This window comes from Mya arenaria, chromosome 5, assembly GCF_026914265.1.
Source record: "Mya arenaria isolate MELC-2E11 chromosome 5, ASM2691426v1".
NCBI lineage: Eukaryota > Metazoa > Mollusca > Bivalvia > Myida > Myidae > Mya > Mya arenaria.
Window position 1 is genome coordinate 55,656,640 of NC_069126.1, and position 12,828 is coordinate 55,669,467.

Genomic DNA, 12,828 nt, shown 5'->3' on the forward strand with positions numbered 1-12,828 from the left:
CATAGGGGCTCACCCTAGTTCCACGCTAGTGAAATGTACTTGACACAAATAAATGTGGACACCAGCTATACCACAATATTCAATGTTTACTTCTTGTGAGCCCCGCTAACAAGGTCAGTTTGCTCTCAGAAAACCTACTCAACTCTGATCTTAACTAGACAATGATGTAGCCTCTACAAATTCAATTCCAATCGTGTATTGTAAAACAGCTTATTAGTTGACCAGTTTTATTTTATTAGGCACAACAACAGAAAAACTGAGTACAAATGATCATACAGTAATAATGTACATAAAAACATAATAATGAATAATGTACTACATTGCTATCTATCCTTGTTATCTTAAATACATGTATGTTCTGTAAATGCTATATATTAATGCTATCAAATCGGAACGGTTGTAAAAATACGAATAAATGTAAAATTATACAAGTTTAGTGAAGTTATATGCTTACTGAGTATATATTTTACCAAGCCGTACTATAATGTTAGTATCGTTATTGTTTCAACTAAAATCAACTTTATTACTTTATCGAACGTAATGTGGTTCTGCTCTAAACAAATGGTTGACTCAGATTGCCTACCAACGAAAATCGTGGAGCTTTTATACTCGCACAGTATCCATAGTTTGACGGAACGCCACTACCATGAACATTAATTACAATGCCAACCTAAACGTTGGCGGTGCAAACAAATTGAGTGGCAATCGTGTGACTTCCCAAAAGAAGGTTTAAATATATGTATGGCAGCCATCTTGAAAATGTTCGCTACTGATGCAAAGAAAGGCTCTGGACAAAGCTTTCAGACTTTTAATATATACATAAACAAATAAAAGGATGAGTCACTATATACATGATTGATACAGATACAGATACAAACATAGATCTTGACCTAAAAACGGCGGAAGATACGCAACAAATAGCTGACATCTTGCGAGTACAAAAAAGTTACGATCAATAAATACAAGAAAAATGGATATATCGTCGCATCGGCGTTGAGGAAAAAAAATGTATGTTTGAAAAACAAATATCGAAGGAACTTTAATCCATCGTCTTAGATATTAAAACATGTTTATATTGAATAAAAATTCACTATATGCTTGTAATTACCAGGTGGAATACTAGTATTACATATCTAAATGGCATTTTGACAAATGCAAATCCAGAGTCAGTTTATGATATTTTTGCCCCACCAAATGTTTACATGCTCTCAGTGGAATAGGGGTAAGTATATAATTAAATTACTTTTCAATATAACATGTTAATATTAATAACTTTCAGGTAAACACTGTACAAATAAATACAATATTTGTTCATCCTTAAATGGTTCATCAATTGTATTAACATTAACAACACAGTCCGTATGTGCTTGGTCACATCAATATTTAAAAGAACAACACCGATTTTAATTCGGATTAAAAGTGTCGACGTCAGATGGCGTTGCGGTTCACTGTTATCTTATTAAAAGGAAACTTGAACTCGTGAACAGCTTTGTATTTCTTATTTTTCAATTTTAAACCAGGCGCACTCGCATTCAAAAAATAAAGTAACGTTATTTTCTTATTAAAAAAGCTCAATTCTCTTTTTGTACATGCTCGGTTAAGTTCGTTTTCCTTAGCTGATGCAAATAAAAAAGGCTACAATTGTAGTATTAGTGATGTATTTAATTACCTACACGAAACGATTAACAACTGTAAAAAAAAATCAAACAGTAATACAATGGAAATCAAATTAAGCAGAAAGTCACGAATCAATAATAAATTTAATGTATTTAATTATCGTCTCCACATTATATCAGAATCGAGTATGACCTCCAGGATTGGCAACAACTGCATTAGTCAACGCCCCATAAACCAACACAACTTGAGCACGAGGTTCATTGTAATGTTGTACCACTCTTCCCGGGGCCACGGATAAGGTTCTATGAGGTTAAGGTGTAAAAAGTTAAAGGTAAGCCGTGTTGTATGAGGACTTACGTTGTTTTGCTGAAAATTAACTCAGTGCGTTGACGTACCATCCGCACGATTACTTGTTCAACGATTTCGTCAATATATGTTCTGGCAGTTAGTGTCCCTTGGAAAAACGGCCTCTTGTATACGTCCACACTCTAGCATTGCCAAAATCCTAGCGCGATTTTCATGGGTAGGCATAGCAAGTTATGGAAAAAACTCTTTTTGTCAAAAATTCATTCTTTAAACTCATGTCTGGTTATGCATGTGATATTTTGTGTTAGAAAGCTGCATGGTACAATTCCATTTGTTTCTGTACCAGAGACATGAAATAAATGTATACATTTGTGAAAACCATTATTTTTCTAAGTAGCCTTTTTAGTTTACAATAGTAAATATTATCGAAAACATACATATCACATGCAAACTGCATGGAGAAAATCAAAATATGGGTGAAATAAGCATTCTGTTGAGGTTTGTATGCCTTTATATTGTCTAAAATCAATTTTGTATATTTAAGACGGCAAATGACATAAAAATGGGGATTGGTATTGAGTGTAAATAACAATTTTGGATAATGTGCCGCTAACGCGGTGTTGGCCTCGACGCTACCTATAATGTCTCTCAAATGTATATAAAATATAAATTTGCCTGTAAATCCTTAATACTTTCAGACATTTTTGAAAGGGATCATGTGAAATATTTTCCTAGATTTTTCCCCCTCTTATTTCCGTTTAAAAGACAAATCAATTATAACCTATTTTAGACGATCCTTGTATATGGTGTAATATGGATTATTTACAGATGTCCCAACGTAAAGCTTAGGTGCAGCCCTCCGGTTATTATATAAAAAGCAAAAAAAAAACATCGTGCATGCTTTCATATATGATATAATTAGGATTAATTGTAAAGTTTTTTTTGTAAAAACACACACTTGACACCTATCCATGGAATGTTGAAAATTAATAGGTAGTTTCATAACTCCAAATACTTCATTGCTTTGATATCCTCAACAAAGAATGGTTCAGCATCGCTTTACAATATAATGAATGTTTCATAGGCAAGAAAAAGTACAACACCCCTAAATCTTCACTCCTTCTTACGTCATCATACAGCTTATGCTTTATAGCTTCCACCAACTTATCTAGAGCACAGGCTGTATCGGGTTCTTAAGCACTGTGTTGTTGTACACGGGATCATCTATAAACCAGGAAAAACAATGAGAACAAACAAGATGCAAGAATTCTGCTTTAAAATGATTTTAAATCAATGTTTTTTCCAATAAGTTACACATACAATCTATAATGTATACAATGCTGGGTGATTCTCATTACATTTTCCTGTTCAATTACACTACACATTAAATTATTGTTCATAATAACTAAAGCTTTCAAAGCAAATTGATATTTACTTTAAAAGTTATACAACAATGACCAGACAACCCGAATGTTGAAGAAGGGAAAAACATGTCTGACTAACAAAACATATATTTGATGTATACGATGCTTGTACCTTTGACATTTTCGTACGAAACATGTGTCTTTAAACAAGGCGCATCCAATGGCGTGTACACGTGTACATTGTCGAGGCTGAAACAAAGCATGTTTGTTAACTATTTTAACCCGATATATATCGTATGAAATTGTTAAAGCAAAAACAAAAACCTAAGTGTGACCCGGCCTATACCGACGTCGGGATTGCAGCTAAGACGATTTAAATAGATAAACATAGTTTCTCCCGACAGAGTAGTTTACTGAGACATTGAAGTGAGCACAAATGGTGAAGAGAAATTCACAATTTATTACTGAAATTCATTTCATAAAATGAATTTCATATTATTTTATATATATTAAGCGGTCATCTGTCTAACGCGGCCGCGGCCACCAATATTTGTCCCCGTGAAGCCATAAAAACACTAATTAGCGGCCAGTAATCCCTTGCCACTGACAAAGTAATTTTTGCAAATACGAAGCTTTATTTGATACTGAAGTAGACGGAAAAAACGACAGCCACGGATATTTCCGTCGTCCAATGAAAATGCCTATTACATCACACGATTTCCATGCAAGTTTACCTATCGAGAAATCATGTTTATAACACGTCGGCGAATGTTTCGATCAGAATTGACACACTTAATGAAGATATTTTAATATATAACGAAGTTAATTGTTAAATACCAACACAGAACGCCGGTTATAATAATTTTAAATTTACAGTTTGCACTGTCACTTGATGGTGTGAAATGAGTTACGATGTGTATTATTTCCGTATCAATTTTCGGCTTTATACTTCTACGAACGGATATTTACATTGCATTGTTCGTGATATTCTTTTCAAAGTTTTGTTATGGCTGACAATAAAACAAATCAGAAGTGTTTGACTCTAAAAGAACGTGTCGAATGTATTAAATTATAAGAAAACAGCCGTAGTGCAAGAAGAACTGTGGACGGACTCAAATCATTGTTTTCCTATGCTAACAACTGAAATCCAAACACTAAAAGACAGAGGAAAATTACAGGAAACGAGGACTCAATGAACTTGTGTTTTTATGATTTTTACTCACAAAGTGACATGCTTGACATGATAATGTCGGCTCAATGTAAATGCACTTGATATTAGAGACAGAAGTTAAGCAAACGAAAATGACTGATTGTTTTAAAAATGTACATGTATTTGTGTGGACTATTGTTTTTTCTTATTCTATGTATTAGCTTTTATCTATGGCATTATATTTGTAATTCTGCAATAAAGTTGTTTTTTCTACATTAGTATTCAACCTTCTTTAATGGTACTGATGATACTGATTGTGGGGTTAGGTGGTGGTTTAGATACATAATCAACCTCTGTTTGAACTAAGCCAAAGTGTCAGAAAAGTCCAACCTTGACTTAGTGGCCACCTGTAGTAAGCAGCCACTTTTACCTTTTTCCTAAAGGTGGCCACTTAATACAGGTTTGACTGAGATATTCTTATCGACCGTTTGTCGTTAAGAAACTAAACTAGCCTAACTTGATTAGTATGTTTCTCGCAAAAGGTGAGTTCACCGAGACGTTGAATTGACCAAATGAGGTGAAGGGTGTTTTAAATTTCAAGTTAGTCAAATATCTTAATCTTATTCTATTAGGTTTCTTACTTTATAAGATATTATATTATTTTAGTGTACCTTTTTTATAAAGATGTGAAGGTTTAACATTGGAAATTATATGCCACAGAACATTTGGCATTTGGAAGGCTGATAATTCAGATGGATCTGACTTTATATATATCAAATGTACATTTTTAATTATGCATTTTTGTAATCAGCTAACGCTTATCAGAGTTTTAGAAGTATGAAATGTGTGAGGAGTAGCTGCCAAGGCCACAGCGGGGAACCTTTTAAAATCTTACATTCATCTGAGCATTTCTGTGGTGTCAGTCGTTAAGGTTTATTACATTTTAAGACAACAACTTTAAGTTGTATATAAGTATATATTAGCATTGTTTTAGTAGACGTATTTGTGACATTTTATGTAATTTAATTGACCATTATTAAGCCAGTATCTTGAAGGATAATATAATGTGTGTTTATTTTAAATAGTTACTGTGTAAGGAATTCATTCAAACTATTTTATGGATAATACTGAATTATGCTATATGTTAGATGATTGTTTGTATCAGATCCATGAAAAGACATAGTATGTATGATTGAGTGAGCTTTGGACACGGTTACATAACATTTATTCCAGACTAGAAATTATATCATTAAGTTCATTTTCCAATTAAATATCATTGCCGAAATCGAAGATCTATTATGCGCTTCGGACGTCAGATCTAACTTAGTAAAATAAAGTTACGTACACACTTTAAGTTTCGTTATTTACCCATTCCCATTTAACTATAAATAAATTAACACTTAGTTATTTGTACTTAATGCATAACTTAAAAGTTTATTGCCACACCAACCCTTACCAAGAGTTGTTCGATATACGCCAGATTTATGTGTACATTGGATGTTACTTTGACGATAGATAATATGTCATAGACAACAGTTAAAGGGTCAGTAAATATGAACGGCAGAAATAATATAGTAACTATGACATACGTAGCGCAATAAACGCCAGTGATTGCAAAAAAGAAATAATTGGTGCCGAATTTGTGATGCATTGATTGAAGATTCCCTTGATGTTGAAATAAATATTTCAAAGAAGGACAAAATGTAAACTATCTTCATGTTGCAATTCATACACTTGTATACGTATTGAACTATCAAAGGAGTATTTTCATTTGTTTATCTCACCCATTGTCGCCATTATCTGTAAAATAAAATAAATGTATAAACAGCATTACGATTCGGATGTATACGAGCATACATGTATAATCATGTATCTATATAATTGCAATTGCAAACTATCTTTATATGTATATTTTAAGTTACCATGTCCATCAATAATTCTTACAGAAAGGATACAAACATTAAAAAATACACAATTCAATCGAAGTTTGAGACTATACATGTTAGACATTCCTTAAGCTCTGATACAACCAATGCGATTACAACAGCACACAGATTATATATAACCACAGCCAATTAGAGAAATGGTTTACCCCGCCGATGGATTAATTGGCGTGGAACCATACATTCAAGACCCAAAATATGTTTGTATAATAGTCAAATTTTGCAAACAATAAAATTGTTATAGATACGTAAGTTTAACATCTTACCCAGAGCATCGTACGGGGACTTATCCGTTACCATGGAAATGTCTTCATAGGTCTGAGTTGCGTTGTACCCACGAGTATCAGCTCCTTGCCTGTAAAGTTGACAGCGTACCTCAGTTATCTGTTGTGCTTCATAGGGCTTCATATAATCATTATTCAGAAAAACATTTAATAATGTTTAATGCGATTTAATATACTAGAAACATTCGGTGTTATCATTGCTTTGGTAGAAATTATTGTTTTCAACATGCATAGACCCATTCTTCTGAAAAAAAATATTTCATGCAACATCTGCCAACTGTTTTGAGCATGTGTTTGACAATTGATGTTTTAAGCATTTATTTTAGTCATCACTGGATGCGACAAGGACGCCGAATTATAGCATAGTGAACGGGTGGATACTTTTAAGAGTATGCTGTCATTTAAAATTCAATTAGGGTTAGTATGCAAATATAACCCATGCAGCAAACAAATGCTCTTAGATCGTATCGTTTTCTCTGCGAAATTTTAATTCATATTGAATTGCAAACAAATATTTCATGTATGCGTAATGACCATACCATATGTAAAGATAAACCAAAGGATGATGAACATCATCGTACATGTATGTTTGAAAGTAAGTAATGGAAGTTGAGTTATTGTATTTATACACAAAAGGAAATTACCACCTGTTCCAAGCACAAGTAACGTCATCGTATGTTTTATAAATCATATTTAACATGGTGGGATACACATTGAGACCTTTGAATGCCAGAATCATGGTTCTTAATATTAGCTTAAATACATATAAACACAGCCAACATATTGTTATTTCATATAAAGACCAATTGGTGACAAACTAGTCACACATATTTTTTCCTGTTCAAAACACAATATCTTATTGTCATCCATTGATATACGAAGTTTTATTCACATTCATCCAATATCGTTTACAATTCCATTTCGATATGTTTTGTTCTAGCATATTTCTCTAGTGAAAGAGGGCATTTTGATAACATTTGTTACAGAGTTATGGTTTTTGTAACATATCGATTCTTTTTAATCATGTTATTCCTTTAGAAAAATTCAGATAAAAAGTAAAATGACATACTGGATTTGAATAAAAGGATCGTAATTCAGACATTATCAACGTAATTATGTTAATGAGGCTAAACATAGAGCTGAACGGGCATACAGGTAAATCTGATTCGGATTTATTCACTTAAATGAAGACTTACGTATCTATTCCGTTATCTGTGTTTGCATCATGATGCAGATCTGAAAACGATTATCAAACATCATTTATGACTAGGTTGACTTCTTTTTTGTTTGTTCCATGTATACTTATGAGTATGACTAGTACATGTACGTGTGTCAAGTTGGATGCTATTTAATAAGAAGAAAACTTTATCTCATTGACCTTTTATCCGAGTTAAATCTGCTTTATTCTAATGAGAGATGATAAGACCTCTCAATTTTTTATCTAAGGTATTTCCTGTGTATTTTGGCATGGTGTATGCGTTTGGTGTGAGATTGTAAAAAAAATGTCGCCAAGTAAACGTCTGTATGAGTTTATAAAGAAAGAGTTACACTGATGGCAAAGTTGATTTGATTGTTTAAACATTTATTTCTGTGCAATGAAATAATGTTAACATTGATTACATATCGTGTTGCATATGTCTTAGTATACACCTATAAGTAAATCATTTTTAGTATATCGTGTGAAATGTATGGCAGCTTTCAACTCAGAGGAAATTTGAGCGGTGTGTGCGATTTGGTCAGAGCTGGGGAAATGAATTATATGGATTGCATACACAAATATTTATGTTAAAATAAAACTTGATATGCCCTGTGAGTAAATGAAACGGCATAAAGCTTAGTATTCAAAGGAAAGTTTTACACAACTATTATTCCTCATGCAAGAGTATGTTGTTGTTTTCCTTTAGATGTTTTATTTTCATTTAAAGGTACATATGAAAAACTTGTTTATATGATGATTTTAATAAACAAAGGATATAGTCAGTTGGTGTATTTTTAACAGTTTAGGTATAATTAACCTTGCATTGTTCATATCTAACTATCTGCCCTCGGCTCACACATGAGCTAGTCTACATGTGATACTCTAAAAAGTGGACTTATCTAATCTATCACATATTGCTCTGCGTGAGAGGTAGTATAAAATGCGAGTTTAGTCAGTTTAAATAAGTTTGGCTATTGCCGCCGACCTGGCCCAACTGTCGACTAGCGATAAAGGAGTGGCTTTGTTTCCTTTAGTGACAGTGTTAAAAATGAATCTAAGAAGCGAGACAAAGCGCCGGTCAATTAAAAACAGCTGCATTGTTGTGATTCATTTCTGGTAGTTTTAAACGTCATTACAAATGTGTTTGGGTAAAACATTTTGCTGCCATATATCCTCAGATGTCATTCCTTATTAATCAAAATTCTTTGAATGCTCAGTAAAATAGTCGCACGTTGTATTAACAAGCATTCATAGTATTTTCAATACACAAATGAAAAAAACAAGAACAATTATCTGTAGGCGATAGTATGGCTAGTCATATACGCGGATGTTCGTGGAGAGAAGTGGACTGTATATCGTGTGAGTCATTAATGCACAACACCCACAATTAATTGGAAAAAATAATTAAGTTAAACTGATATTCTAATTAATATTCTGGCCATTTATTTTATATCATGTAATTTATTTTTTATTTTTATATTATACCAGTGTTTATTTCTACTATAAAATTCGAACTTGAAATCTCACCTTTTCGAGATAGCCTGAATGAACACAAACAGTCAAAGTTGTATTTTCGTTTTAAAACAAAGACCACAACTATCACCAGAATAATCGCCGCCACTATCCCTCCCGTTGTTCCACCAACTATAGATCCAGTGGTTCCAGGTGGTGGTTCTAGATTTAAAAAAATAGCAAAATTTAGCATGTAATTTACTACAATTATATCTTGTAAGTAAGCATTAAATATTGCCAAGAAAGAAAGGACTTGTGATTAACTTAACCTCTATAGGTAACTATATAACTTTTGAATATATCTGAAATTTCTTTCGAATGCCAATTTCCAAACTTTTCAGGATTCGATTTCAGATGGGACTAGAGTTAATAACGGCACATTCCAGTGAACATGTATTTATTTGAAATCAGACTTCCTCTTCCTGTACGTCATTACCCCAATGTTGTCTCAATAATTGGTTCAGTAGATCATTCAAGTAATGTTTCCGAAAAAATATAAAAACTCCCGCAGTGTCTAAGTTCATCTTGACTATGTTATTGACACATTAACTCAACCAAGCAAACACTTTGTGAAACGATTTCAAAATCAGAACCGTGCGACTATTATTTAAGGCAAAGGAGTTATTTTAATGTCAATTGTGCATCTAACACTGACACACACGTGAACTTCTATTTTTCGTAAGTCCAGATTAGTGGTCAAGGGGTTTGATGTGATACTAAATCTTACAAAATATGTACACAATTCGGTTTGAGTCAAATTAGCCGATGAAAAAGCAACCCAATAATACATTTTTATCTCAGTTTAGAGGAATGTGAATTGATCTTTTAAAATAATATTCGCTTTATGATTTGAATAATGCACCCCATGAGAGGACGAGCATTTATACCGCTTTTCGAGCCTATCTACCTTATTAATGAATCACGTTTTCTGTAAATGATCTTGCTTAATGCAATGACACAAATATTTGTTGAAGCACTCATTTAAACTAACTCATACACTGAACAAGTAAATTAGGACGACGTTGCTATTACAGTTATATTTGATCGAAACCGAGGACAGATTCAATTATTTTCTTCCACGTATTCTGTTGAACTATTATTAATTATATATACATCGTGCACTATTCACAGATATTGTATTCAAAGGTAAAACATGATTTTCTGAATAAAGTACATGGTATAATTTTATTATTTTAGTTTGAAAAATATATTCACCCGACCTAGTTGCATTGCATTCCATATAAAGCAATATTTATCAATAAGTTAACAGTACCCGAAAGAGACGGAAAACGGGATTAGAATATTTATTCATCAACGCAACGATGACGGCTGCAAGCAAAGTGCAAATATATCACCAGCAAAACCTCCGAACAGTGTATTACATTTGGTTGATATGTTACGTACCGACAAGTAGTTCAGTGTCGAATTGGAGTGAAGTATTTTGTTTACAGTTTCCTTTTTCGTTTCTTGAGAATAGAATGACTTCATACGTCGATCCGTCGTTTAATCCTGTTAGTATTATTTCGTAGTGTATCTTCTGGTCAATCTCATCTGCCGTAAGAACCAAGTATTCCGAACGTTCAGTCATTTTGTACAAAACAATAAATGTTTGCTTCCGTCCCCCATTGAAGTGACTAATCCACTCGATATTAGCTGAGGACGATGTCGTTGCACTATATGTTAAACCAGTTGGACACTGAGGGACTTCTGTAATAAATAAACTACAGGCTTGTGTTTTACAAAGATTAATACAATTATAGAAATTTACATATAGCAAATGTTAGTCGATTTAAGCCAATTGCTTAACTCATGGAGAAAGCACATCTATCATAGAGCATCGGTGGCCTTTGTTTGAATCACACCGTTCACACACCGCACTTTATCAACTTGTAGATCTAAAGAGACAAAAACCGATAATTAATTTCTTTTATTTTCTGATTCAGGCATCCAGCCTTGTCACAACTAGCATTCAATCCGACAAATATAACCATAGTATAGTGTATTATAAAACACAATATACAAATATACGAGTGGTAATCGGTCTGTTTTTACGCATTGGCCTTCAGTGTTTTGTGATTAATATGTTCATATCATATACCATAAACATGAATGATAAATATTTTCTTATTCTGTTGGTATACATTTCAAGCTTTTGTATTGACTTATATTCGTTTACTGATGACGTCCAAATGTTTTTTGTTTAGAGTGTGTAAGGTTCGCAACACAACAATATGAGATATTCTAAAATGCTCATGGTCAATGATGATATTTATAGCTTAATCCTAATTAAAATGAATAAATACTCATTCTTGCTAACTCGTGATCATTTTTATTGATTTTTTTATTGATTTCAGTCCGTCCTGTTCTTTACACATGCATCCATTATTGTAATTGCAAGTACCGAAATTTGGGCATTTTCTTAATGTTACCCATCACAGTGTCCACGTTCAAAGTTTTAAAAAAGAAAAGAAAAAAATAAATTAAAAAAAATAGACCAAAGAAAGAAAACATGTGTTTACAAAATTATCGTGTTTTCTCCTTTGTTAAAACGTGTGTTCTTGTTATGGTTTCATTCCATTTGAGATTATAACACTGTTAATAGCTGCTTGAAACCTTTCTTTATTTGAGCGTGATGCTACTATTTGCATGTGTTCACTTACTAGCCTACTCTAACATGCACATATCATTGACTGATACGCATGCTAGCTGTTGAACGTCGTCATTGACAGCATGTTACAAACAGTTACTTCACTCACAACATATTTTGCTCGTGTATTACTCTAAAGTTAGGGGTCGTTTAGGTGATGAAAAAAAAGTTCATATTCATCAATTATTTTATTAATTATCCTTAAAGAAATCAACTTTATTTTGCATATTTAGAACAAATTTAAAGTAAAGTCTGTGCATAAACCAATCGTATAGACAAATAAAAGTTTTTTCTTGATAAAAACATATAACACACTATTATCTAAAATATAGCTCTAAAACCTATCTAGGATTATAATGCAAACTTGTGTAGATTCTAAGAAGTATTGCGCATAGGCGACGAAATGATGTACTTATATAAATATCATTTTGGAAGTAACAGGGTGCCTTTTTATTACATTTTGCCTTCAGTTTTAGCGTTCGAAACAAATGTATGTATTTTTTAGTATGAGTTTACTACAATAAGGTTTATGTATGAATGTAGCAACGAGGACAACTCGAATTAGCACTATTTGTACTGTCCCAAAAACTGGTTACAAAATGCAGGGATTTGAGGGGTTTCCATCAACGCCGTTTTAAAACATTTATATAAGGCAAATCAAATGATTGATGGTTAAAGTTAATACTTATATAAATTATTAAAAGTTCACCGTTAAATAAATCTGTCCCGATATAAACGAAAAGAAAACACCATTGGCTTCAGGCTTATTAGTAAAAAGTCTATGTAAAAGAAAGTATTTTAGTGTAA

General features: G+C 32.7%; 1 protein-coding gene across 3 annotated transcripts in view; it reads right to left on the reverse strand.

Moving 5' to 3' along the window:
• Positions 1-793: 793 nt before the first annotated feature.
• LOC128235119 (hemicentin-1-like) overlaps positions 794-12,828 on the reverse strand; it is a 47,926-nt gene continuing 35,891 nt past the window's right edge. For all 3 annotated transcript variants that reach the window (XM_052949855.1, XM_052949857.1, XM_052949858.1), the window contains 7 exons: positions 10,779-11,081; positions 9,390-9,536; positions 7,861-7,900; positions 6,647-6,735; positions 6,222-6,237; positions 3,460-3,536; positions 794-3,147 (listed from right to left, as the gene is read on the reverse strand). In XM_052949855.1, the coding sequence (XP_052805815.1) occupies positions 3,092-3,147; positions 3,460-3,536; positions 6,222-6,237; positions 6,647-6,735; positions 7,861-7,900; positions 9,390-9,536; positions 10,779-11,081 (728 nt within the window). In that variant the 3' untranslated portion in view covers positions 794-3,091. The remainder of the gene's footprint in view (positions 3,148-3,459; positions 3,537-6,221; positions 6,238-6,646; positions 6,736-7,860; positions 7,901-9,389; positions 9,537-10,778; positions 11,082-12,828) is intronic.